Here is a 26,929-nt window from a genome sequence, read left to right on the forward strand (position 1 = left end):
TCAGCCTCAGTTAGCCAATGAAAAGTTGTCTTATTGGGTTCCCTCTTCCCATCAAACCTGTCCTGACATTCAGTTCAGTTAGTAGTGTACACATGTGTACTACTCGCCCCGGGCCGCCATCCCTCTTCATACACTTTTTGGGCTTGACCCTATATGAGGATAATCACTGTCTGATGAAGTCTATGATGAAGTCCAAATTAATACAAATTTACCACAAAGTCAAGTTGAACAACCCTAGTTTTACAAAGGAAACAATCTGTTTCTTAAGGTGCATGAAAAAAGTGAGTGAGTTAAATGAAACAATGCATGAGTCATGCATTGTTTATAAGTAGGTTTGGTCTGCTACTTATCCAACATCATCTGTTTTGTTACATTTTTGTGGAAACTACTATAGCCTAGGCCTACTGAAAGAAGGATACTGATTCCATTTTAGTAGACATGCCTCAGACCTTGTGATTTCTTTTTGCATTCTTGTTCACGGAAACCTATGTACCTTTTCTTCCAGGAAACTTGAGAAAGAATGCTTTAAGGAAACTAAAAGGGGGATACTGATTACAAAACCTGTGTGTGTTGTGTTCACACACAGGTTCAACAATGAGAGTCCAGACATGATCTAGGCCACGGCTAACTTTGTTAAAATTGAACAAATTATACGGTACAGTACAACTCGAGCCCTGCTTGGTCATGTGAATGGTGGTCATATGAAAAAGCCTAGGGTGGGTTGCATAGAGAAGTCTTTCAGGTTGGAGGAACACTGCATCGATCCTTTAGTTTCAGTTTGAGGAGACCATACCAAGTGTCAAACTGTGTCGATTAATAATGGTGAAACAATGCTTCCAAAGATCATGAGACATTTGAATCCACCTGGGATGGTTTTGACTTAGTTTTCTTTTCTCATTGCATTACATCTCTAAGATCTCTTGACTCTTAATAATTGATAATCTTGCATTTAGTCAGTGTCATCCCCTACCTAGCTGACTCCTGTTGCAGCCCGGAAGTTTGAATTTCACCTTGAGATTAAAATTGAATGCCCATATAGTCGACTTGCCAGCCCATAGAGCATATTAGAGCCCCATTGTGAACCCGGACATGTTGAGTACACCAAGGTTTTATGTTGAGTATGGGTCCTCAGCATGAAACTGCTGGATGCTAACTTGCATATGTTGAGCTTTTTTCATAATTGGCATATGTGACCATACCATTAACAACCTATAAAAGGCAAAAAGTTAAAAATTTCATCATTCAATTTTGATTTATTTTCCTTATAGGTTTTATGCAAGTTATCATCCGGCAGTTTCTACATGCTGGGGACCCATACTCAACATTTCTAACATAAAACTTTGGTGTAGCTACTCAACATGCTCAACTTCACATTCTGGCAAGTGGACTAATAGGTAACATTTGCCTTGACATAGCTGATTCCCAATTCAGGGGCTTCAATGGAGGTGCATGATCCCTGATAGATAGTCTTGACATTACGGCATACTGATAGATAGTGCCTTTACAATTACAGGCAGCAGTGCTGCCTATTTTACCATGTAAAACTAAGTAAAAAATGTCAAAATGTAGGAGGGTTTGTTTAAAAAAAATCTACTGCATATTTGATCTCCACAGGTTGATGTAGGTCTTTATTGATGTATGATATGTTTGATCATTGTCTTGACTCTTAATTAATTGGTTGTGAATTGGCAGGATCTGTTAAGTATCCTATGTCACTCATGGCTTCTCCCACACACTGCAGTGTCGCTGTGCTGTGGGTGTGTTGTTCGCCAAAGCAGACATGACTCAGCAGTCAGCACAAGTAACTTGAGGTTCTAAACTGCCCACTTGTCCAGTGTTGTTACAGCTGGCCATCACACTTCCAGTTAGTAAACTACAGCCTCAGTTCTGCTACAGGAGACCTGAATTATTAAAGAGCGGTTATATATTTTTTAATTATTTTGTTTTCTCATAAGTCTTATAGCCTACTACGATACTTAATACATTTACATATTACCCTATGGTGATAGGTCAAGATTAAGCCAGGTTACCAGATGACCCCAATGTCCTTGACCTTATTTTAGCTTGAGCACCAAATTGCACCATATGTCATATACTGAGTAGTCTACGAAGTCGTTCAGAGTAGACTGAGGCATCTTTAGATTTTTGAATCACATTTCAAACCATCTAGGAATGTGTTTAAAATTTGATGTGCAAAAATCTGGTGACAGGTGGCAAGTTCCTAAGCTTAAGTTTATTGATAACTTAAGCTTGGGCATTGGGTGCCATCACTGCCATGTCATCTGATGGTGTTGGTACTTATGCGACATGGGCATTAGTGACTGTCTGCAGCATACTGTTAAATTGATAAAACACCCATCACTAAACTTCAGCTTTAATTTCAGCCATTAGGATGGCAAACCTATTGTTGCACAATACTGCATCTCCTTTCTAATGTGGAGTCACCAGTTTGTAATGGTAACATATCCAGTAAAATAGTTTCCCGTTTTAGCCATTATAGGTCTAATAAAGCAACTGCCAGTAAAGAGCCTTGCCCAAGAGCAGTTTAAAAGCATGTGTGTGTGGGGGGCTAGATTGTTTCATCCAATTCAGATAAATCCAAGACGAATTAGGAACTTGAGCAAGAAACCTTCTGATCAGAAGCTTGCTTTTTTTTGCCAATATTCCAAAACTTTTAGGAAACTAGAAAAGAAAAACACAGTATAATACATTTTTATTATTGAGTTGCAATAGGGTTGCCAAAATCTCTTGTTTGTGCAAACAGTTAACTACACTTTAATAAAAAATAATGGGATATGTGCTTTCATTTACCATCCCTTACAGCAGTGATCATGAGAGCTCCAGAAAATGAAGCTCAGTATATCTGTAAATGCATGGAAGTGTATCAAAATGAATCGAACCACATCCCATGACATGAGGATGTCTACAGTGATTGACAGAGTAAATTAAACTGATGTGAAATGCAGTCTCTACAGTGATAAGACGAGAAGAAATATTGCACTGGTGTAGCCATTCCAAGGCTACACATTACATGACAAAATACCCTTCCTGCACAGCAGTACCATACATTCTGTTTCTTTTTTCCACACAAAGTGCTCCTTTCCACAATAAAATCATCATATTGCATTCGTGCCAGATTGGCAACGCATCTGTGATCAGAGGTTACTGTGGAAATGGCAGTTAACCTACACCATTTGACACAAAAAAAGAACCACACAAAACGTATCATGCATCTAAAAAGGCAAAATAAAAGTGCTCACACAAGACAAGTTAAAAAAGAAAATCCCCAGATGATGGATCTTGAGTCATGATATTCACTAAAACAGAGATTCCATGGACTAATGCAGAAATTGTCTGCAAACTGCGAATTGCCTTTGACATTTTCATTTTCCATAGAAAATAGGGGCAGCTGCCATTTGAACGTCATGGAGTAGAAGCATATAAGGCTAGAATATGTATACTTTTTTATAACTCAATCACATTTGTAGTACATGAAAGGCATAGGTTTCAATATCTTTCAAAATAAGTTAACAAACTTTAAATAAAAATCTTAAAAAGAACCAGGTCTGAAAATGCATCATGCAAAAATGTTCATCTCATTATTCTCTCTCTCTTCAATGTACTTGGGTTAGGGCAGAGAAGACTGACTTGGGAGAATCAAACACATTGTCTATTGTGCCTTAAAACCCCTGGAAAATTAAATTAATAAAAATGAATGTATTATGATAACAAACTTAAGTGTCATATTATTAAGAGTGAAAATAAACGTTCATAACAGTGGGAAAAAGAGCATTTCTGAAGACAGTCTAGGTATAATAGATTACATTATGACTGAAATCTCAACAGTCACACAGCAGTGGCTACTTCTTTTTTCATGCACCTTAAGAAACAGATTGTTTCCTTTGTAAAACTAGGGTTGTTCAACTTGACTTTGTGGTAAATTTGTATTTATTTGGACTTCATCATAGAAGCAAGGGATTGTTCTTGTAACGTTTGAATGATCATGGAAGACATACTATGTGATCAGCTGACGTGATGATAGATGAGTTGGTTCAGACTGAGCGAGAACAGAGAGATTTGTTCCACTGACGTGGATTTTTGATTGGTTAGCTGAATTGCATAATTTTGGTAATAAATATCTGAGCATAACCACACCCATCCTCAAACCTAAGATTGTAAAACTTAAATGACAATATTTCAAATTTAGATGGATACCAGTTTAATACTTTTTTTGCTTACTATTATGTACATAAGCCGCTAAATTACATAGATCATGAATTTGGGTTTCCAGTGGCTTTAAGGCTCTACTTTCAGTATTAAAGAGTGAGAGGAAGAGTAGGGGAGCCCAGGCCCTGTTCCAACCATGGGACAGAGGAGGGGGTGCACCGCTGTGCTGCACGTCGGTGGATGCGACGAAGACGCAATAGATACAGCAGAATGGACAACAGCACGACTAGGAAACAGGCCAGGAATAAGTAGTGGTTGTTGACAAACGAGAAGCTATGCCGCCAGTGGGAATGCACTCCTTTCAGGCTCTCCTGCGGGATGTCTCTGGAAGAGGAAATTCAAACACTTTTGTTAGAAAGGCTTAGCCAAGAGAGGTGATACTAACGAGTATAAAAGCTTGAAATGCACAAATCCAACGGTCAGGCGGAAATAGTGTTTCTGCTTGGTGTATGCATATTTTCGGCTGTAGTTGGAACCAGCATAAGGGACCCGATTCATTGGACCAAAAGCTAAGATGCCATGCCACTAAATGCTAATCCTTCTTGGTGCTCACCTTTGAGCCAATAAGTGAACAGATCACTGTCGCCTGTTACTGCTGTGACCCCCGCTGTTTCCAACCACTGTATTAATTAAATATCCGTCTTACCTCAGTGGAAGAAAACGTGTTCTGTAGAGGATGGCTCCAAGTGTCCACTGCACCTCCTTTTCATAAACCAACAGTGCAGTCTTCAGATTTTTATATTTTGTAGGAAAAGAGAAGCCAGCGTGGAATACCTCATACATCCAGGATGATTTAAAACACTGGTACCTGCACAAACAATGTTGATGACATAATGTTAAGATTGGATATAGTGGTAAGCCTATAAACCAACAAGGAATGTTCTCTGATTGTGCAACTTACTTCAACCTGTGAAGATCAGCATGTGAGGCATAAAGGCCTGAGTCAAAGCGTTCCTTCAAAATCCTCCACTGGGTGGCGCAATAACTCTGGGGATGTAATAAAGTCCAGCCAGATTAACTTCTCTACTACAGTGATTTGAAATATTCTATTATTAATTACATAGCAAATCCAAAAATGAATTTGTATATCCATCAATCTTATCTATATATATATTTTTTTAAATGATACTTAGTTGATATGATACTTAGTGTTGTCCCTCATTCAACTTTAAGGGTTAAACTTCAACAAGCTACAGCTAGAGACTACAAGACATCTCATCGATGCATAGCGCGCAGTAGGCTTTGCTATAGAGCGTCGCAGTCCCGCCCCCTCGAGAGACCCGGAAAATAAATCCCGTTCATTTTCCTCAGACTTTTCAGAAAGTATTTATTTAAAGACGTTTACGCCACGGACAAAGCCAACTCTTGTCGTGACAAATCATGACAACAAACAAAACATTTCGGGCCAAACAAAGAATTAGAAAGTAGAAAAAAACGGCAGGTTACAACACTTTTTTTTGTTGTTTTTCTTCTTTGTAATTCTTTGTTTGGTCCAAAATATTGTGTGTGTTGTCATGATTTATCACAACAAGAGTTGGCTTCGTACGACGCTTAAAAGGTATTTAAATAAATACGTTTTGAAATGCCTATGGGAAAAATGCATTGGGATTCATTTCCTGGGCCTGGCGTCGTCATGAAAGGGGACGGGAAAGTGCTTACCTTGGCAGCTCGGGCATATGTGGAGGAATTATAATCCCCACCCATCCGAAGCACATCCTCTGTGCAGTAGTAGAACTCGGAGAAGCCATAGAACTGGCTGTTGTTGTAGTCAATAGGTGGCTGATAGATCCCATTCAGGGATGTGTTGGTCTCGTTGGTGTGGTTGAGAAAAGGATGGAGCAGCTGTCTGCACTGATCGAAGTCCCCTGTGCCTCGCAAGTACAGCTTCTGGGCAGTCAGTCCAACCTCATCCTGTAGGTCTGTGGGTAGACATGGGTCCAGTAGGGGCGACTCGGCCGTCTCACCTACATGCTGGCCTAAGAACCTGGTGGAAGGATTAATAATGGAAAACATGCCATAAGGCATAATAACAATGGTATATGCTCCTACTGTGTAAACTGTGTCAGTCAACAGTCTTAAAAGAAAAACAAAAGAAAGAATCTGGAAATCAGAGCCAAGAATGTTCTTACTTGTTTCGAGTCGCAGAATTTCTAACAAGGTTGTCTTCATATCTTTTGCGCGCTGCATTCCCACCGAAACCCAGGAAGGTGGACACATACACACGATAAACATGCTCTGTGCGGTGCGCGTCACATCCCAAGTTGAACTCTGCCAGCAAGTTCTTAGCAACTTCCTCCTATAAGACATATAAATCAGCTAGGAAATGATGATGAAGGCCCACATCCAGGCATCTTGTTATCTCCATTAACTGTTGCAAGTTATCTATATTTCAGAAAAACCCACAAGTCTAATATACATAAATACTAAATTAGATGAGGCTACAACAAACTAAAGAGGTACACGTGAAGCTGGAGTTGAATGGCATAAGGCAGCATTGAGGGAGAAAACAATGTGCACAAGGAGGAGAACATGCAGCACGTAGTACACCATCAATGGATAAGAATTGAAATGCTAAGTAAACAACCCCAAATCTCAATTGAGTGCGTCATGGATAACCTCATGTGTTACAGTACTGGATGAAGAGTACTGTACTTTATCTCCACAGGACAGAAATGGTGTTAACCAGGTAATGACAGAAGTTGAGGTGAGTGGAAGGGGGAGAAGAAAAGAAAGGGGGGTGAGCAACAAAATCAGAGACAGCACAAAAAACTGAATTGGTTGTGGATAATAACCTGTTGTGGAGAAGCAAAGCTTACAGTTTTGGGCACTTCGTATGCGATCTGCGTGGAGACGCCACCCATGTCCAGGACACCAGCAGTCCTTTTCCTCACCATTGCCTCCTGCTGGTCGTTGCCTGGGACCTGCACCTCTACAACGGCTTCCCCTTCTGGTTTAGGAACCAGGGAAACATGGCACATGTTAAGCAAATTAATATAAACTAACCACAAAGCCAATAGAACGTTTAGAAACACAATAATAATTAAGTGGGTGTGTGACTGACGATAGCTTAACTCTTAGGAAATATAACGCTTTTGCCACATTTAACATGCATACATTTTTATTCAGCACAAAAGAGAATCTGTTAGATCATCATTGTGTTATACTGTAAATTTATCTTTCGCATGCCATGCCATGGCATGGGTTTATTGTACTTATTTATGCATTAACTAAAGTGAATGTCATATTACCCAGTTTTTTGATGGTGTGGTGAAATTCTAAATGTATTAGAAAAAGAGGCCAACCTTCTCCACAATACAAATTACACATAGCTTGTGTCTGTTCCAGTCATATCAGCAAATACGGATATGACTGTGACACACATTGCCATGCAAACTAATTTGTACATTCCTGTTTGGGCACTTACCATTATGTACATGGTTAAATTTTCCAAGGACAAAGTTGATCCCAATCCACGCATACACACCTTTAATAGTAGAAACAAAACACATTTGGGAAGTTATAGAACACAAATATGTTGTACTATAACCACAATGCAATCTATAACCACTCCATCTCAGTCAGATAGGATGTTCTTCTGTTGTCACAGCTGGACATTCTTACCAAATATTTTGTATGTACTGTAGACATACATTTCATTTACATAATCTATAGATATATGCTACAGTATACACATCCTTGCCACACCTACTGTATCAGCACATATTTGCACTATTATGTCTATTGTCTAATTGTACACTACATATTTTTGTCCCTAATATTTTAAGTTTGCTTACAAAGTATACTATTCTGCTGCTAAAATCTTATACTTCAAATATGGCATTATAGGTATCCTGTTATTGGCTCCTAAAACTTATATTTCCCCTCAATTATTTCATTTTGCCTACCTTCCTGCTTGCCAGAAATTACTTCCACATGGGAATCCGAGAACAGGAAGTTGAAGTGGACTGGGATGTCCGTCCGAAGATCTTCAAGAAGTGCCTCTTGTTGGCTGAGATAAAACAATAAGGCAAAGTGAGCAGTGAGGAGTGCTCCTCAGGCGGGTGGAGCAGTTGTGGGTGTATACTTCATTGACTGGGGTCCCAGAGGGTCACCAAGGCTCAATACCTTTCTCACTCCCCTGTACACCAAATATCTTTGCTAAAAATAGGCAATCTACAAGCTCACAACTCATTGTGAGCATTGTGTCTATGGGGCATGTACTTAACCCATTCAGGCCTGAGATCAGATTCTAAAAATGTCTTCTACATCCTGACTGTTTTCATTCTGACCCGAGATCAGATTCTAAAAATGTCTTCTATGTCAGTCGCTCTTCGGTTTTTTTTAAATAGCAGACCTACAAGCTCGTATGAGCTTGTAGACCAAAACGGGTTCCCGCCTCATACTTATGCTTCTATATGACATTCATATAAAATAAAATAAACATTAAGCAGATAAGCATCCTGAATCATAGCCATGTTGATAACGTTTGTAATAAACCAACCCATTTGTAAATCCATCAAGATTTACGATTTAGCCTGCCCAGAATAATGCAAAAATAAAGCAAAAAGCGTGCCCAGGAGCTACATTGCTGCCGGGTCACAATCAAGTTTTGGTCAAGCCACAGGGGAAGTGGTTAACAGGCTTTTCTGCCTTTCACACAATGAAGCAGGAATTTTGAGGGAGTGAAAATAGTGAAACAAAAACATAATTACGACTGATTGACAGTTCAAGTCCCTTCACTGCGTCATTGGAGCACAAAACAAAGTTGAAGCCAGCTGAACTATGTTTGTAGCGCGTCATGCCAGTCACACAGTAACAATTTGAGTGTTGGGGATCAGTTGTTAGCTTCATGTCGCTGGCTTCCACTGAAAATGTCTTGTATCGTGTTGCTTTGTCACCACATGGGTGAATGCAGCATTAGTATAAATAAGGCCTACCTTTCTGGAAGGACTCTCATTCCAGCTGTGCACAAGATGTACAGGGGTGTTTCCTGGTGCTTGTTTTTTGGGATATGTTGGGCTGCAAAGCTAAGCAATGGATAAATGTAGTCACTGGCTTTCTCAGGTGTTGTGGCCAGTTCAGAGATACCTGTGAGCACAAACACAAAATGATTAAATATAGGGTTATGACAGACAAACAGGTTCAGCATTCTGTAGTGGGCCAAGACCATCATTGACAGCCCCGGCCTATGGTCTTGATTGAATGGTGCTTTTTTTTTTTTAAACAATTACTAATATCAGCACCATTTGGTAATACTAAAATTCTAGTATAGAATTTAGTATACTTGTTTACATAATCTATCTTTTGATTTTAGAAAGTGTGGTGTGGTCAGGTCACAGTGGTTCATACAAAGCCACTGTAAGTCATGAAAAACCTCAAGCTTCTTGTCTCACCTGGCTTAATCTTCATAACCACTGGCTTGCGGTGCTGATCTCTCATTTGTCGGATGTCCAGCAGTTCATGAGGATTACCAGTGTGCCGGGGCCAACAGTACACAAACACCCTAGAGCCACTGCTGCCACAATCCACCACAAGGCCATAGTTGAGATTGGGGTTGCTGGTGTCCGTGGCCTCCACATCGGTGAGCCTGGCCAAATGCCTTTTTACGACCAAAACCCCCAAATTAGTACAAATTAGGATGAATAAATAAACTTGCTTCGTTGCATGCATTCTGAAAAACTCAATTATATTTCAAGCTAAACAGAGTGCACAGAGTATCTTCATGTGACTTCTCACTAATTCACCTGTGGAAATGGCTTTCCTTTCTGATCCAGCTGTCATGTCCCTTTCCAATGACAAGCAAGAGGTAAATGAGTCCCACCACGCCCACTGCCAGACCGATAAAGAACAACTGTCTGACAGAAGGTAGTAGGATCCGAGGAATAAGATGAGATGGTAAACTGAAATGCCACGATGCTGGGAAAAGGCACGAGAAGCTGATCCTGGCAAAAGATGGAAAGGAGAGACTGAATGCATTGATGGCTAATTGGCTAAATCAATGTAATTAAATAATTTGCATTTTCAAGCCCAATTGGACGGGCAAAGTAAACCTACCTTCCCATGTTGCGGTGTATCGTCTTTAAGTCGTTAGATCATTATAGAAGTCATGGGACAGCCAGCTGGAGGTTGGTAGCACCAGAGCCCCATCCTCTTTTCTTCTCTCTTAACTCTAGCCATGATCTTACCCTGACAACACAAAAAATAAGGAAACAAATGAGCAATAGACCAATAGTTCAAAAGTGGTTGCTACATTTAGGCCAACCTGGATGAACGCTGTTTTGGGAAAGACATGTTCAGCTGTGGTCAAAATCGACTTGGCATGATGGCATCAAAACGCAAACATAACGTTCTAAGTAACTTGTGACGTTGCCTGCATGCATGCATTGTATTCTCGTTCGCATAGGTCTGTAAGGGTGGTGAAGACACGATTAAACTCAAATACACTGAAGCAGCATTAGCCAGCAACAGATAAACATCTACTACTACTACTCTACTAACCTGTCTGTTAAACAAAAACACGTTTTAAGAACACGGTCTGTAAATTTGTTTCATACTTACGATTTTAAGACCCTTTCGGGTAAAAAAAATCGTGGTGCCGTCCAGATGATATATTCTAGCCGCTAGCGAAGCTAATCGCGACGCAGGTCTCTGCTGCTCAGTGACGTGGCAGTCGTGGGTACGTTTGATTTTACCTCTACCTCGTCTGGAAGGAAATCTTCCGTGGAGGTGGCGCCTATCAATGGTCTAAGACTCTAAGTTATAGCATAGAAATGATAGAATCCATAGATCTATGCTTATAACCACAGCCATGTAATAGGTCTGTCTATATATATGGCTTGGCTCTGCTTATAACAAGCACACAATACTGTCAATATTGCCCAAAAGAACAGATCTTCTACATTCTACAAGCACGCGTTACTGTTATTGTAAATCTGGGAACTCATTGTACATATAACTCAAGTTACTTGAGACAGTACATGTACTTACTAAGTCTTATACAGTACTTGACTGTATACTCTAGTCTAGTCTATACTGTATACAATTTTGATGCGCTTACTTTACTGGAGTTTTCCCTCAATATTCACTATTTAACTTGTGTTATTACACAAGTAATTACTCCAGTACATCTCAAAGGCAAATGTACTTTTACTCCACAAGCATTTGAAAACGTTACTACTATAGTTACTTAGATTTTGATTATTACTACAACACATGACTAACCACGTCAGCCCTGTGCATACTTTAAAGGCTATTTGAAAAGAATAGTTAAAGGACAACTTTCGTTTTTTTTCAACCAAGGTTCATGTTTTGGAAACTTGTGAAATGGGACATTTTGCTAAATGAGTTGAGTACTTTTACTTTCAGTATTTAAGTATATTTCAATGCAAATACTTTTGTACTTTTACTCAAATTGAAGTACATTTTGAATACCAGACTTTTTACTTGTCTATAGGCTATTAGCCTATTGTCTATAATGTGGGATTGGTGCACAATGTGAGTACTTCTTCCACCACTAATATTTAATATTATTTTCTTGAGAGATTAACTTCTAGATCCATTATTTTTGGAAACCTTGTTGGTTCTTTTTTAATTTCTCAATTACATTGGAAACAGTTACATAAAAAGTACGATTTTCTATTTAAGTCATACATCTTGACCAGTAATAAAGGTTAACATAATACAGTATTACACATTCATTGTGCACAAAATTACACAAAAGAAACAATCAACCCATATTTAAAATAAACTTTATTTTCTGATAATAAGTGGTCTTTAGTGGTCTTACTACTCAACACTTGCAGGCATTGCAGTAGGCCTATTTGCAGTTGTATGTAATAGAACTTTGGCATGATTATTTAGTATCGTATTGTATATTTTAAGTTCAAAAGGCCACTTAAAACACGGTATTGTCCATGCTGGACATTTACAAACATCACACTATACATACATTTAACACACCATAGAAAAGGCAAGCTGTTTAAAATCATTTGAAAATATTACACATTTTAACTGTGATGGCACACCAACAGGGTTAAAAACATTGCCGTTGACCTCCACATAACTTAAGCGAAAACAACTTTCAAGATGAGAAAAACACATACTTGTTGGCATGCCACCACGGCAAAGGAGTTTTAATTTGTGATGAAGGAAAGTGCCATGCCCAAACTTTCTCTCTCTCTAGTACCCTGTAACTGCCATTTTACTTTTTAGGATTTACGCTTAAGGATTCTGGCCTTTAAGACAATTCAGATTTGTTCAAACCTATCTATGAGGACTATTTTTGATTTATTTATTAGATCCCTATTAGCTTACTGTGAAACACAGCAGCTATTCTTCCTGGGGTCTAGGAGTTGAAACTGGTATTTCTTTGTTTTCGCCATCATTGCGCAGGTTCTAACCTCTTTGCTGGTGAAGACATTTCCTTATGTTGAAAACCTAGTGTGTGAGACAGAGAGAGAGAGCAAAATAGATAATGACATAAGGAACATTAATTTCACAGTTGGGTACTGTACATTATCAATACAGGTATGTGACCACAGTGGAAAAGATAGAAACATGGCATGTCATCTGGCATGTCATCTGTTGAGAAGGACCACCAAAGTGTAATGCTTCACTTCCACTCAGTTAACAGTTTTTGTATTGAGTTGTACTTGAAATGTACTGTAATTCTGCAAATTGTAAATAAATACTTCAATCAAGGCAAAGGAGGGCGGAACTGGACAAGTAAATCAAATTCTCATCAGTTGAGAAAAAGTGTTTCAGTGTCCAATAATAACAATAACAACTAAATTATAAGAACACTCAACAAGCAAAATTCATGGAGACCCTTGATCCACATCAAGCCTCACCATCAGACCTCCTCACCACCTCCGATCAGGGTTAGGCTTAGTCAAACTATTGTGACACTCCATTCCTTTAAATAATGCTATGCCCTTCATTAAACACTCATCATGTATAATTATCTGTTTTGACTCATTTCCATTGTTCCATCTGCATACTTTCTCATCAACATAAGACTGAAACCACAACAAAGCTACGTTGACAAACAAAAAAAACATCTTGTAGAACTTCCTGTCTCCTCCTGTCCTCCACATTTTTTTTCATGACGCCCCTGGTGTGTATTTGTGTAAGGACCTTAACGGGTAGATTATTTTTAGAGAACGGAGCAGCAAGCTAACCTGAGTCTGCAAGGGTTAGGCGATTCAATTCTTTCTCCAGTTCCTCATCAGTAATATTGAAGCAGATTTGAGGTACAGTTGGCAAATAATTCAGCAGATTGCTGCCAGGGAGACTTGGCTGAGGCTCCCTTGCAGGCGATAGAGGGTTGGTTGGGACTTCAGGTAAACCAGAGATGCCATCTGGCGATAGAGGGTTGGTTGGGACTTCAGGTAAACCTGAGATGCCATCTGACTTTGAGTCTTCCAACAAAGATTTAAGCTCTTCTTCCAACTCCTCTGTGTCCTCTGTATCCACAACAGATTTACAGACTTAAAATCAAACTGAAACAGTTACTTGATTGTGTATAATTTAAAGTTAACATTTCAAAAAAAGACAGCACACCTGAGCTGGACCCGCCACCAGCTATAATCTGGTTCACTTCATCCTGAGTATCACATAACTGCTTATATCAAAGGGAATAGAAAATACATTTTAGTGGTGTGAACATGAAAACAAACAGCAAAATGTTATATAACTTGTTCCTTAACGAGTCCGACCTCCTGAATTTGATCCACAAGGCTCTCAGCACGCTCCACTGACACATCTTTAAGAGAGAGGCGCAGGGCAGCTACTCCAGCCTGGTACGCTTGTAAAACCTACAAAAGCAATTTACAATTAAAATGTAGGCATTTAGCAGACACTTATCTAGAGAGATTTACAAGTGCCAAAACAGAATAGGCAGAGTAAGCAAGAGCTATAGTCAATAAACAAGGTAAACAGAGTAAATTGGGATACCAGGTAAACAATAATCCTAGCATCTGCAGCAAAGAGTATCCTTTATGTGTCTCCTTCTGGAACTGCTGCTTCTCAAATTATTGGTTTAGGAATGAGACAAAAACTACAAAATATCCATGAATTCAAGCCTCCATGGGGTGAGAAATCGATAGGAGGGGGGAAAAAGTCATTTTGGGGGTGAACTATGCCTTTAAGTCTGTCCATTCAGCACGGACAGGTTAACTCTCAACAAGAGCTAGGGCTGTCGGGTCTTCAACAAAAAAGCATAGTCAATTATTAGTCATTGACTAATCGATTAGTTAATGAATGAGTCATTAAGGAAATGACTCAGTCAATTAAGACCAAACTGACCATTACATTTAGTATAACAGCACAGCCCTAACAAGAATTTAATGTTATGAACTGCTTGTAAATCAGGCAGCATGTAATGAACATGACTAAGACATACATTATGTTTTGCAATTATGTCACAGCATTTTACCAACATTATCACTGAATATGAATAAGTTACCAGTTTATCAGTCTGTGACTGGGCTATTCTGTCGAGGATTCCTTTAATAGTCTCCAGCTGGGAAAACAATTTGTCCGCTCTCTTTTCAACCAATTTCTGGCCTCTCAAACACCTCAGAGCCTGTGGAATACACCATGTGTATGACCAGGGGAAATGGAATTAAAGGTTACAACAATATAATCAAGTATAGCAATGGGACAATAGTGGGAAACCTGCGATTTCTTCCCTTCCCGAAGCAGTGCTCTTGCTTCTTCTCTGCACCTGCAACACAGATAATACAATCCAGCATCAGCAGAAATCCCACTCAAAACCTGACCTTGGCCTGAATATCAGTCAAGGGAGTGTTTCATTGGTGATGCTACCAAAATCAAGTCTAAAGCGTTATTGATAGTCTGGATTTTCGGTGGTGAGGTGACCACCGAACTACAATGACATCACAAGCCGCGGTGAAGAGCAAACCACCGCCACCCCCACAGCCCTTCTCTCTGTTTTTACTCACCACCGCTCAACGTTATTTCAGCTCAGGTGGTCAGCTCACCACCGGAGAGGTGGTCACCTCACCACCACTCACCACCAAAAATCCAGACTATGAATGAGCCTTTACAGTTATGGCCCAGTAGGGCTGACAAATAAATAATTGAGCGTAGAATAATTGTCAACTCTGAAAGTGTACAAAATCTACAAATGTAACCAAATAGACCTTTAATTCTAAACTCTCAAGGTGCCTTCACATGAGGCAATTGCAGGCAAAGACATTAAATTGACAGGATTTGGGTCACAGAAACAGATGTGTTAATTTCTGACTATTCACACAAATGACGTGAATGCTGTCAATCTTTGTAAAAAATATTTTGGAAACAGTACTGAATACTAATGTAATAACACACAGCTTCAAACATGCAGTTGGCGTGGGGTGAAATTAAGCCCAGTTCATCCGAGCCATGTAGCTATGTAGCATCGCATCAATTTGAATCTTTGTATTGACTTTGTATGCCAATCAAAAATGTCTTTGCCTCAGAGTTAAATAAACACTGAAGGTTTTAAAGAGTAAAAGTAAAAGAGTAAAATGTTTATGCGCGAGTTTAGGTCTTTATGGTCATACTTTTCAGACTCAACACCCAGTGCATCCACTCTTTCTCCAAGAAGTTTCTCACTGCACTGCAGCTGATAGATGCCTATATCTACGTCACTGACCGGAGATACACGATCTTGCCCAGGGCGACAAAACTTGACAATCTGTTATGGGTGAACGCACAAAAACACAATAGATGGAAATCAGATTACAAGTGTCACAAGACACAAAGTATTAGTAAATCTATCACTGAGTAAACTCTCCCATCACCATTTGTCTTTAAGATACTACAGTATATGTGCACCTCACACCTTTAATGTTTTCAGGCTAAGCTTTACCTTCTCGCCTTCATGCAATGAAACTATCACTTGCTTTTCCCTCTGCAGCTGGAGCACAGCCATACAGAGGGTACTTTCATCAGTGCAAACATGGGAGGATAGTGCACAAAGTTCTTGAAAGGACAGGAGAGAACGGCTGGCAAATGCACTGCTCTTGTATGCAGCCAGCAATTCTGCTGCTTTCTCCTGCAAGACACAAGTGAAGATTCTGAAGAATGTACATTTTACACCTATCAGACAAAGTTTCCAAAAAACTTTACTTAGTAGAGTAAGACCAGTAAGACGCGCAAACGCGGGAAGCGAACGCAGCTCGTAAATATTTGGGTTTTTTAAAGATTTTTTAAGAAAGTTATTTTTTTAAGTTAAGTTATTTTTAAGTTAAGTTTTTAAGCCATAACCATATAAGGAGTCCCCAAAGCAGCTATACGTCCAAATATGGAGTGTGTTACATCAATCACAAACAAATCACTCAGCTCCATATATGGGCACAAAGGGGGGACACACAGACACACACACACACAAACAGACAGACATGATCTGCTAGGTCTCATAGTAAGTGCTCACTGTATTCGCAATAATCTACGGAGAAGAAAAGGGTCCCGCACACTGTCTTTCACTTGTAGAGCAGTAGTTTCATTAGATGACAACATTTCGGTCTAAACGACCTTCATCAGGTATCTGGTTTACAACAAGCAACCGGTAATGGCTATATAGAGGAACTCAGAGAGGCGAGGACACGCGCCAGTCTGTTACCATGGAGAGGGAACAACCCATTAAGCCCTACAGGTAGACAAAGGCATATTATCTTATAGTAAAAAATATGACACATAAAAAAAAGCTGCCGCCTGTTGTTCCTGCCTGTTGACTACAAAACAATACTACAACATGACGTAACGGTAACGATATCATCCGCTCCCGACAGGATCATACAGACTTTTGAAACAGAGACCAGGCTTTCCTCCGAGGGGATGGAAATCCTGGTGAGGCGAGGTTAATTAGACACAGACTAAGTTTTTAAAAATTGTGCCATTTTATCATGATTATTAGTGAGGACCTATTATATGAAGATAGGTTGAAAAGTGGTCCTTTAATCAAGGAATCTCTTAGATTACGTCCCCGCTTATTAAGAAAAAGGGGGGATAACAGAAAGTATGTGAAAGTTCAGGGTCAGACTGTAAAAGGTGCCAAATGTTTCTTAAAAACTGACCTGATGTGGTATGAATATGGTGAGCGTGGCCTAATGCTGCGGCAAACCAATTTGTAAAAGGAACCACTACTATATTCTACATACGTACCTTTACTAGTTCTATGACAACAAGCGACTCTTCCAAAGTTACACGACTGCTTCCCAGAAGGGTGGAGAAGGTCCATTTCAAAGGTTTCACCAGTAACAGGCCAACACCCCATGACAGCCAGCCTGAGTCCACATTTGCAGCAAACTCAGATTCCCGTTGCACCTTCCCAGCCCTGGAAAAGGTGAAACAAGGAATAAAATGTAATCTGTATGCACAGATTCTGAAAAAGAATGTGGAAGCACTGCTATGTTGCCCTTGTGTATTGTAGTGTGTTGATAGTGTGTTTGTTTGTTGTGTCTTGTCAGTTTATTTACATCTGCTAAAGTGAAGCGAAGGACAACACTACATCTACATGTAAGTATACTGGCATTTCATACCATTGGATTGACTTGATTTAAATTTATACTTTATGAACAGTTTGTACAAAAACACAGAAAGTAGGCCTACAGTTTAACACAAATACAATGCTATTAATGGATTGAACTCAAGGAGGAACTACGGCTTGTTTCCATTTTGGTCCTGTATGGATTTTACTTGATTTGTCGAATATTTCGTTTATTTTCTATATTCACGGTATTTATTGTATTGTTGCTATAGCTATAGCCATGATTCATGACTCTCGTATTCATACGTGAGTCATGACGAAACTTCACCCTATTTTTGGCACTTGCTGCATTTACAAGTTTTCCGTATATATAAACATTCAGATTTCAAATAAAATGTACTCACATTTTGTCTCACGGGTGTTAGTTAGTAGCAGATCCAGCGATTAGAATTTCTGCATCCCGCGTTGTTTAATAAAAAGCATTTGTTTGAAAAAAGTAGCCGGGGCGCTCGGACAAAAATGCTTTTTATTAAACAACGCGGGATGCAGCAGTGCTAGCGTTTGGGCTGCTACTAACTAACACCCGTGGGAGAAAATGCGAGTACTTTATATTTGAAATCTGAATGTTTATATATACGGAAAACTTGTAAATGCAGCGAGTGCCAAAAATAGGGTGAAGTTACGTCATGACTGTCATGATAATCATCATGGCAGTCATGTTTCAGGGCTACTATAGCTATATTGTTGCTATGCTACGCCTACTGTAATGATTATTTTGTATACCTGGCCATGGACTGAATGACCGTAGGCAAGCCCAAAGGCAGAGTCCCCTTCCTCCTGAAGATCTTGTTCAGTTCTTGCAGATTGACACACACGGTTCCCCGACTCCTGCAGCTCTGTATGGCGAGGGACGACCAGAAGTCCATTTTACTGTCCCAGTCTGTTGTGTTCACATCTCGGTTTTCTTTGAAGTCGGAAAACAAGAAATTCATTCGTTCGTCGTCTTCCCACTCAGGTGGCAATGCCATTTCCGTGAAATTAGACATTTTCCACTTACAATTATGTAAGCTAGCTGGCTGGCAGACGGCTTGTAAACAGACAGCCCTAGCTACTTCCAACCCCTTCCAACAAGACCAACATGCACCATGTCAGTGTACTGTACAACTCTATTAAACGGCAAAATAGCTACCGGGGCACAGTTCACTCTGGGCTCTGATAAGGTCAGAATCAGATCATCAGATGTCTCTTTATTGTAAAGATAAATTGCCATCTACACGGTGAACCTCACCATGATTCATATAAATCAGGATCGCTAACATAAACACATTAGCTCATCAATAAGCATCGCAAAAACATATGGTGCGATTGAGCTAAAGCACAGAACGGTAGGAATACGCGGAGCTTATGTGTAAACAGACGTTGTGTCCACCCTCCCAGGCAGTAAGAATTAACAGAACATGCGCACCTCCTTGGCTTTGGGCGACGGACATCAAAGCTGCGCAGTTTCTCCGCATCCAAGCAAACATGCGTGTAATTTATTGGCTCATTCACAAATACATTGGCAAATTAGCAAACTCAAAAGTCAGGGGAGTGGATGATTTAATTTGTATTATACGCATATGCTGCTATTATTTAATACAAATTACTATCCATGTGAATATAGCCTGGTAGCCTACATATTCTACCAAATTGGAAGTGCATCAGCAGACATCTACTGGCAAGTTTCAGTATTACCTATAGCATTACATACATACAGGCAACAGGACATCATTACACATTTTACAGAAAGTTAAATTCAGAATGATGTGGTTTAAATTCCCTGTTGAACCCCGTTGTATTGTAATATTCAATAAATATGAGTTACGTTGGTTACAGAGTCATGCATGGTTACAGACTGATCCACAGTTTTTAAATCAGCTCTTCCGAACATAGGCGATAAGATTACATGCACATTCATTACATGTGATCACAAAAGCTTATGTTTAAATCTTCAGTTAACCATCAGGCCTGCCTCATGATGTAAATGTAGACTACAACAATTTATATTGCTTAATGCAGTGGTTTTCAACCCTTTTCATATCAAGGCTCATTAGCATTATACATATTCAGCATTTGAGCCACGAACCACCATTTGATGACATTTAGCCTCTCAGACCCAAAACTAAAGAATATTTTGGAGATAACAGCCAAACGATCAAAATGCCAATTATTTTACATTATCTAATGGTGTAAACTTCTTGTACATTACATAATGCAAATAACAATAGTTTTAACAATAGTCAACTCATGAGAGCGTATTTGGTTTCATTTTATACTTTCAAGAGTTAAAGATATATATGGGTTACCAACTCTCCATCTATTAGCTGGGGACCACCTGGAACCCCCTCGAGGACCACTGGTGGTCCACGGACCACGTACTGGTTGAAAACCACTGGCTTAATGAGTTTAGTGCTCTATCAAATGCCAGTTGTGAAGTGGCATGCAGAGTCTGCAGACAGCTACAGTGACCCATACGAAACCTGCAGTTTGATTCAATTAGGTTACATATGAAATACCATTCAATGTGAACAGTTCAGTAGATGCACATGCACACCATTCCTCATGTAAGAAACATACAGCATGACAGTTTCCAAAAAGGCATGTTCAGCTTATGAAAGCAGTGACATATTGCACAGTGGCATGATGCTGATATACTGATGCTGTATTCAAATGAGTTAACTTAAATGAGTATTGCTTAAGAATAGAACCATCATCAGAGAAGGAACCATGTAATAATAATTAGTTAGCCTCACTTAAACATCTGGTAAAATAGCAGACTCTCATGGCTTAGACAAGTTGCAGTCTTTTCCACATATGGCACATTTTGATAAATGCTTGCAGCAACACCTTACCTTCAAGAGGTCTACTTAGCACTAAGATCTACCACCAGGTGCTGGTAGGCCAGCGTGTTGCCTTTATAGCTGGCAGCCAGCAGAATGTCCTTGTTATCTACAGACACTAAACTGAAGCCCCTGGGTGCTCTCATGTTAAGCTCTTGGAAGGGCTGGAAGCGCTGAGTGAGGTCATCCCATAGGTAAACTCTGGAGAAGGAGAAATCACTCCCTAGGAGTAGGTACTGGCGGAGGCCCACTGTAAAGGGATACACGGCCATCGCGCCACGTGATGGTAGGGTCTGGATCTCCGTGAAGCGCTGTCCCTCCCAGCGAAGTATCTTGGAGTCGCCAATGAAACGTGTGAGGCAGAGGTAAAGAACCTTTCTTACCCAGAAGTGCTTGACCATCTGCACATCTGCTACTTCTGTGATCAGGGAGTGAAACATAAACTGCCTCTGACTTCGGTTCCACTGGTAAACCACCGGGGGCTGGGAGGCACTAGACAGTATTAGGTGCTGCCTAGAGCCAGCATCAAGGAACTCCACGTGGGTGTCCCGATGCCAGGGATGGAGGGATTGGTGAGAGTAGAAGCCATTGCTGTTCCACCGATAAATGCTAGTGGAGCCTGCCTTGGAACTGTCTGCTACCGCAAAGTACCACTCCCCATCCAGCTGGAAGGTTTCTACAAAGTTGGGCTTCCGCACCCGAGTGGTATCAATGTCTTGGATCTTTACGAACCGCTGTGGGTCCTCTTCCCACCTGTAATAACATAATTCATTCATGTTAAATGTCTGTTTAGTATATACTACTAAGAACAAAATAGTCTCATAGATGTCTTACTTGTAGATGTGTGATCCTCCAAAAAGTTGAGCCACAACCATGTAAAGAGTGTTGTTTATTACAACAGGTTTGCAGTACACTGCAGAGCGAGCTGAGAGACACACATAGGAACACATTGAGAATTTGTTTCTAACATGTTGTGGTACAAACAATTTCACACAGGGCCAGTCAAAGCCTACTTACAGGTTATATTATGGAACATCCTGAAAACCATCTCCACATGATCCCATGTATACGTTGTGCAGAACCCTGACTCAGGCTGCGCGAAGGCTACAAATTGGTCTCCATTGAATTCATAGGACTCCACAGACACAGAGCGGAAAGGGAAGGTTTCGTAAACAGCAAAATCTAGAAGAGAGAGGCACATTTGGTTATCAGCCTAAAAGTGGTATGTTCTGACATTATGTTCAGCATCAATTTAAAAATGTGTATGGACAAACCTGCACTGTTGCAGTTGAAATCACGTGGGGTGAGCTCATGGATCCGGCGACCTTGGAATTCAAACGGGCTGGCACAGTAGATGGCTGGCACAGAGGTGTTGGTCTTCTCCATCCAGTCCACCAGCCACTTGATTTTACAGTCACAACGGAGAGAGTTGCCCCGCAGGTCTCTGAGTTACATGTGACAAACAAAAATTATTGTTCTTTGTAACAATTGTTGGACAATGAATTAAACAAAGTTGTATTGTTAAAGTGTGGTATGGCACTCAATTTAAAGCACTTGGTCCATTTTTAAAGTGTATACAGAACTTACAAATCTGTCAGGATGTCAAGATGTTTGAAGAGATCTCTTGGGAGTAACTGAAGGTTGTTATTTGACAGAGAGCTGTAACATTCCAGTGAAAGGATTCATGAATATGTATTGTTTTGTTGTAGAGAGCATGTCATCATTATTTCATGCAGACCTCTGTCTTCCCATTTTCTGTCTGTACAACTGACAGAGGGCATTGCACCTCAACTTAACAACACAAAAACAACGATGATATAATCAGACAATACATTTTATGAAAAGAAAAGTAATAATGTACTCACAGATGGGTCAGAGATTTAAGTCCCCTGAAGGTATATTTTGACAGAGCCTGGATGTCATTGTTCTCTATGAACCTGGGAGGTAGATGTCATTTTCAGAGAATGAATTGTTCATATTTCACACATTGATGGCAATCATCAATCATGCAAAGTTTGTACAGAATTTCAAAACTGGAGGGGGAGTGGTCTTGTTCTTCAATAAACATGGTGACCTTACGGGAAAACATTACTTTATGGTCAGCAATCAAATGTGAGCAAAAAAGTAAACATTGTGGTGATGTTTGCACACACATTTTCTTTGGTCATGTTTTTGTTTTCATCCCATTGATTGAAAAAATAAATATATGTGACAGTTGTTTTAACTGTTAACTTACCTTACTCATTACAGGGATACAAGGGTGAATGAAAAAAGGGCTCTATTTTGTCAGCATCATTTGATCTTACTCTGTCTTTGTGTTGTCTGTGGCTATAGAGGACATGCACACAGCCTGCTCTCAGCCAGCAGAATCTGCGATATAGAGATATTACTTTATTAGCCATCACAGTGGGTTGCCAAGGTACATGCTGGCAATGCAAATGGCTTGGAGCTGGGCTGAATCCAGAGCACCACAATCACTTGATGGAGCTTAATGCATGGCCTTTTTGGAAAACTGCAAATGCAAGGCCATCAGCAAACTCACATTTTCTAAAGACCATCAATTCACAAAGTGGCATACAGTATATTCAGCTCTATCAGACAACACAAGGCCATAAGTGTCTCTATAGTTGGAGGATTAGGGTCAGATTTGCACAAATTCCTATATTTGTGTGGAATGGTCACCAGTTTATTTCTGTTCAAAATGTGGTGCATTAGTTGTTTAGTGCGACACTTACAGATATTGCAGTTGAGACAGACCAGCAAAGGCATCATCAGATATCACATTGAATGTATTGGAGTTCAGCAAACTGCAAAAAATGAAGGAATAATAATCAAATCAAAGTCTACAAAATAAATAACATATTAGTAAAGAAAACGCACATACAAGGTCATATAGTACAGATAAGGTCATACATAAGGTGAGTGTGATTCAGAAGACCCTAAACATTGGCACAAGCACACACACATGTGCGCATGCAGTAGCACACGCACGCATGCGCGCGCGCGCGCGCACACACACACACACACACACACACACACACACACACACACACACACACACACACACACACACACACACTCTCTATTGCATCTGAGTAGACAATTGAGTCTTTGTGTTTGACAACAGAAGTGAAGGGAGTCAGTCATTGGTAATGACACTGATACAGAGGCACTACTCTTATTACTGCTATGTCACCACTGTTTTCAATAACCATTCATTTCTAGTACTGCAGTCCTGTCATTGTTTCTGTAAAACAAGACATATGCATGTATTGTAATATATTACAAGCAAAGGAGGAGAATTAAAACAGTACTTTGAACACAATAAACAGTTTTACAAAGTGTGATACATCTCATAAATGGCCCAGGCAATGTTTTAGCCACAAATGTTCACAACTGCCACAGGAAGACAGACCTACAGTATGAGTGTACTGTAGTGTGTTGAAACTCATCATGTTCTGTATGTTCTGTCTCTGAGTTCTAAAACTTTGTCTGTACTTACACAAATGCATTATACATTGTAAAACAGTGCAGTTCAGTGTCTACTGTCTACTACTGCATATTGTTGCTGTCGGGAGGAAACCACCTAACTCCATTTTTGGGGTTTGGGATTTATTTTGCATATATCTGTGCTATTGAACACCCTTTACCTCTGTGTGTTGTTTTGAAAATATTGAACCAATAGAAAGTAATAAAAACACTTTGGACAAAACCTCTTAACTCCATTGGACCCTCAAACTGTCTGCTAAAGCAACTAACTCCACCACCACCTCTCCACCTCGCCACCAAAAATACACAATCCCTGATTGGCCGAGCAACAGCACCCACATACAGGGTTTCCACACCTGAGCCGAAAGCCGCGGACGTTTTCGGCTGTCTCCCAGCTTCTTTTCTGGGTTTTTAGACAGCTGGTGGATGGAAAAGAAGCTCCACCCCCGCGGCAGGTTGCCGCGGCAGACAGATTCCCGGAAACGCTTCATTTCCATCTACCAGCTGTCTAAAAAAACGGAAAAGAAGCTGGGAGACAGCCGAAAACGTCTGCGGCTCTCTGGTAGATGTGGCTACAGCTATATGTGGATGACGTAAACAATTTGAGTTTCAAACTTATAGGATACTTAAGACATCCTCACACGTTGGGTGGTCTAGATAGAATAGACAAGGGGTGTCAAGTCAAACTGGTGGCAGAAGGGGGGAGGGACGGTAAATTGACAGCAGAGTAATCTAGTAGGAGAGTAGTGACACGCTTTGATCTCGCCGCAAAGCGGGCGCCTATGGGCTATAGTTCCAAACATTGCTCCTATGGCTGGTACTATCCCATTGAGATAGAATAAGCACTTCCGCATTCCATTGTTACTATGGGAGTCAACGCTAGTGTCACCACTACCTTACTATATTGCTCTGGTTGACAGGAGTCAGAAGTAAGTTGCGCACTCTGCTCGCGCACACTTGTGTGCAAAGCGCAAGTTGGCAGCTCGACAGAGTGCATTTCTAGTTTTCTTTTGTATTCTGCACATGTTTCTTGTTTATGGTATTTAGTCTTTATTTCACTCTTGAGTGACGTAGGCCTATTGCCATTTTTGACTAAATGGACATGATCATCTGAATGTCAGTTCTGTGATTTATCAGTATTATCACCTCAATGCATCACACATGTGCCACAATATCCAATCCTATTTATAGGATATGTCTGAAATTTGTTTTATGGTAATTTCTCTGAGGACTAAAACATCTCCCTCATAATGTTTGATTGGCGCTAGCCCCTCCTATGCCCAGCTTTGTGTGTCTGTGTGTACCACGGAAATTATTTGATTGACTGAGCACGGAATGTGATGTAAGATGATGTATGATGATAAGAGTTTTTTTTTTTAAATGGCAAGTGTAACAAGATTAAGAAGTTGATGACTAGTGATATGTGCTTTGATAACTGCGGTACTGCTATGACAACTATCAATAAATGTATATCTATGGAGGCCAGAAAACTCACAGGAACTGTAGCATGTGTAGATGAGAGAATGCTCCTTCTGGAATGGCTGTGAAAGCAGCATTCACCATCGTCCTGAAATACACAGGTGATTTTATTATAATTAGATGCAGGCAACACTGGCTGTTACTGTTACAAAGTTCAGAGAGCTGAAGTCATCAGTGGTTCATGGTTGCAAACATAAACTAAAAAGTTTGATAAAACATGAACAATGTTTGAATGGGATTGTCAGAGCAGAATAATTAGTTTGGAAATATTACCAGAACACAACTTCCTTATTCACATCTTCTGTTGTGAAAATGAGGACACATCCACCTGCCTGTGCTTTTGCGTTTAACCAATGTTAAATCCCATTCATCCCATCATCAATGAGGTCAATAGCAAATGAAAGCACGTCCTTTACAACACGCTCAAAAAATTGTAACTGCGTCCCGATCAGTGCTCAGCTTTTTATTTCATTGCAGGTGCTCCACTTACAGACAATCTACTCTCTTTAAGATTAAATCTCTCAGAGGACAAGTAGGTCCTCGGCTGTGAGATATGAAATCTATTGTTAGTTTTACTCCCTAGAGTTCAGTCCACAGAGTTTCATTGCTGTACTTTCATAACGGTGTGCGTGTGCTCCTCTCTGCCAGGATTTCTTGACTCTCGTCCAGGAATGAGAAGAGAGTGCTGGGTTGGAGACGCCAAAGTGCCCATTTTGTCATCCGTTAAAAGGTGGAAGTGCTGCATAGGCAGAGCCTGTCCCATAACAAACATTCACCCTGGGTAACATCAATTGCATTTGTTCTACAGTAACCAATATTGTAGCAGTGCATTGTGGTTACGTAATTCTCTCTTGCACTGTACACCTTTCTCTGCCAGGATACATCAGATCAAACAGCAGTGTGCAAATCTTAAAATCCCAGATGTTATAATAATATTATAGATATTACAAAAATATACATTATTTTGTGAGGTGATGAAGTATGACAATTTTCTTGCATTAACTCACACAATAAGAGCACCCAGACCAATGAAGCAGACCACGCACACAGATCACTCATCTGCTGACCCTTCATAAATCAGAAATAGATGGATGGATTGGACTTTCCTTCATATCTTGGGGAATGACAAACATGGATTTACTCACAGAGAGATGATTCCAGGGGGGAAGGACTTTGGTATAGCCCTGGTGTCCACGCAGAAGGCACTGTCTTTGGTGCAGGAGCAGGTACTGGGGCAGCGGGGTATCTTGGTGGGTCTCTTGGCCTCTGTTTCCCCCAGGAGGCTTAAAAACATGCACAAGTTGGACAAGAGGAAGAGCGTCAGCCATCCTGGAGCCCTTTTCGATCCCACTTCCAGCAT

At 40.2% G+C, this 26,929-nt stretch overlaps 3 protein-coding genes across 6 annotated transcripts; all 3 read right to left on the reverse strand.

The window, feature by feature from the left end:
• Window positions 1-2,696: 2,696 nt before the first annotated feature.
• On the reverse strand, window positions 2,697-10,896 carry entpd4 (ectonucleoside triphosphate diphosphohydrolase 4). Of its 3 annotated transcripts, none has more exons than XM_080766158.1 (13): window positions 10,786-10,896; window positions 10,282-10,413; window positions 9,972-10,163; window positions 9,621-9,826; window positions 9,165-9,315; window positions 8,133-8,236; window positions 7,652-7,711; window positions 7,020-7,174; window positions 6,357-6,523; window positions 5,887-6,211; window positions 5,129-5,214; window positions 4,874-5,035; window positions 2,697-4,551 (listed from the first exon to the last, which is right to left on the reverse strand). In XM_080766158.1, exons 2-13 carry the CDS (start codon window positions 10,287-10,289, stop codon window positions 4,317-4,319), a joined length of 1,851 nt encoding a protein of 616 aa, XP_080622284.1. In that variant the 5' UTR covers window positions 10,290-10,413; window positions 10,786-10,896; the 3' UTR covers window positions 2,697-4,316. The 3 variants fall into 3 exon arrangements, with proteins under 3 accessions (XP_080622284.1, XP_080622285.1, XP_080622283.1); XM_080766159.1 differs by having other exon boundaries at window positions 7,044-7,174; window positions 9,972-10,169; XM_080766157.1 differs by having other exon boundaries at window positions 9,972-10,169.
• A 1,063-nt stretch (window positions 10,897-11,959) lies between these two features.
• chmp7 (charged multivesicular body protein 7) lies at window positions 11,960-19,122 on the reverse strand. 2 transcript variants are annotated; one of them, XM_080766782.1, is made up of 10 exons: window positions 18,506-19,122; window positions 17,398-17,569; window positions 16,103-16,288; window positions 15,795-15,928; window positions 14,905-14,953; window positions 14,693-14,812; window positions 13,944-14,042; window positions 13,789-13,846; window positions 13,407-13,691; window positions 11,960-12,663 (listed from the first exon to the last, which is right to left on the reverse strand). In XM_080766782.1, the coding sequence occupies exons 1-10, from the start codon at window positions 18,766-18,768 to the stop codon at window positions 12,608-12,610; spliced, it is 1,422 nt and encodes a 473-aa protein (XP_080622908.1). In that variant the 5' UTR covers window positions 18,769-19,122; the 3' UTR covers window positions 11,960-12,607. The 2 variants fall into 2 exon arrangements, with proteins under 2 accessions (XP_080622908.1, XP_080622909.1); XM_080766783.1 differs by lacking the exon at window positions 16,103-16,288.
• A 1,147-nt stretch (window positions 19,123-20,269) lies between these two features.
• Window positions 20,270-26,929, reverse strand: lgi3 (leucine-rich repeat LGI family, member 3; the record flags this gene model as incomplete). Its single annotated transcript, XM_080766086.1, has 9 exons — window positions 20,270-21,354; window positions 21,436-21,526; window positions 21,619-21,783; window positions 21,876-22,045; window positions 22,189-22,260; window positions 22,467-22,538; window positions 23,337-23,408; window positions 25,586-25,657; window positions 26,715-26,929. 9 exons carry the CDS (start codon window positions 26,927-26,929, stop codon window positions 20,625-20,627), a joined length of 1,659 nt encoding a protein of 552 aa, XP_080622212.1. The 3' UTR covers window positions 20,270-20,624.

The sequence above is a fragment of the Protomyctophum bolini genome (genome assembly GCF_963924005.1).
Source record: "Protomyctophum bolini genome assembly, chromosome: 6".
NCBI classification, from domain to species: Eukaryota; Metazoa; Chordata; class Actinopteri; order Myctophiformes; family Myctophidae; genus Protomyctophum; species Protomyctophum bolini.

What these genes read in the sequence shown, in the direction of transcription:
- entpd4 (XM_080766157.1), bottom strand. An exon ending in AATTTCTGGCAAGCAGGAAG is followed by an intron (nt 7,712 to 8,132) that starts GTAGGCAAAATG and finishes CTACTATTAAAG; the next exon opens with GTGTGTATGCGTGGATTGGG. An exon ending in ACACGTTTTCTTCCACTGAG is followed by an intron (nt 4,552 to 4,873) that starts GTAAGACGGATA and finishes TTCCTCTTCCAG; the next exon opens with AGACATCCCGCAGGAGAGCC.
- chmp7 (XM_080766782.1), bottom strand. Translation starts at nt 18,768, where the DNA reads ATGTCTAATTTCACGGAAATGGCATTGCCACCTGAGTGGGAAGACGAC. An exon ending in GTCATTCAGTCCATGGCCAG is followed by an intron (nt 17,570 to 18,505) that starts GTATACAAAATA and finishes CACCTTTTCCAG; the next exon opens with GGCTGGGAAGGTGCAACGGG. An exon ending in GGGAAGGGAAGAAATCGCAG is followed by an intron (nt 14,813 to 14,904) that starts GTTTCCCACTAT and finishes TGTATTCCACAG; the next exon opens with GCTCTGAGGTGTTTGAGAGG.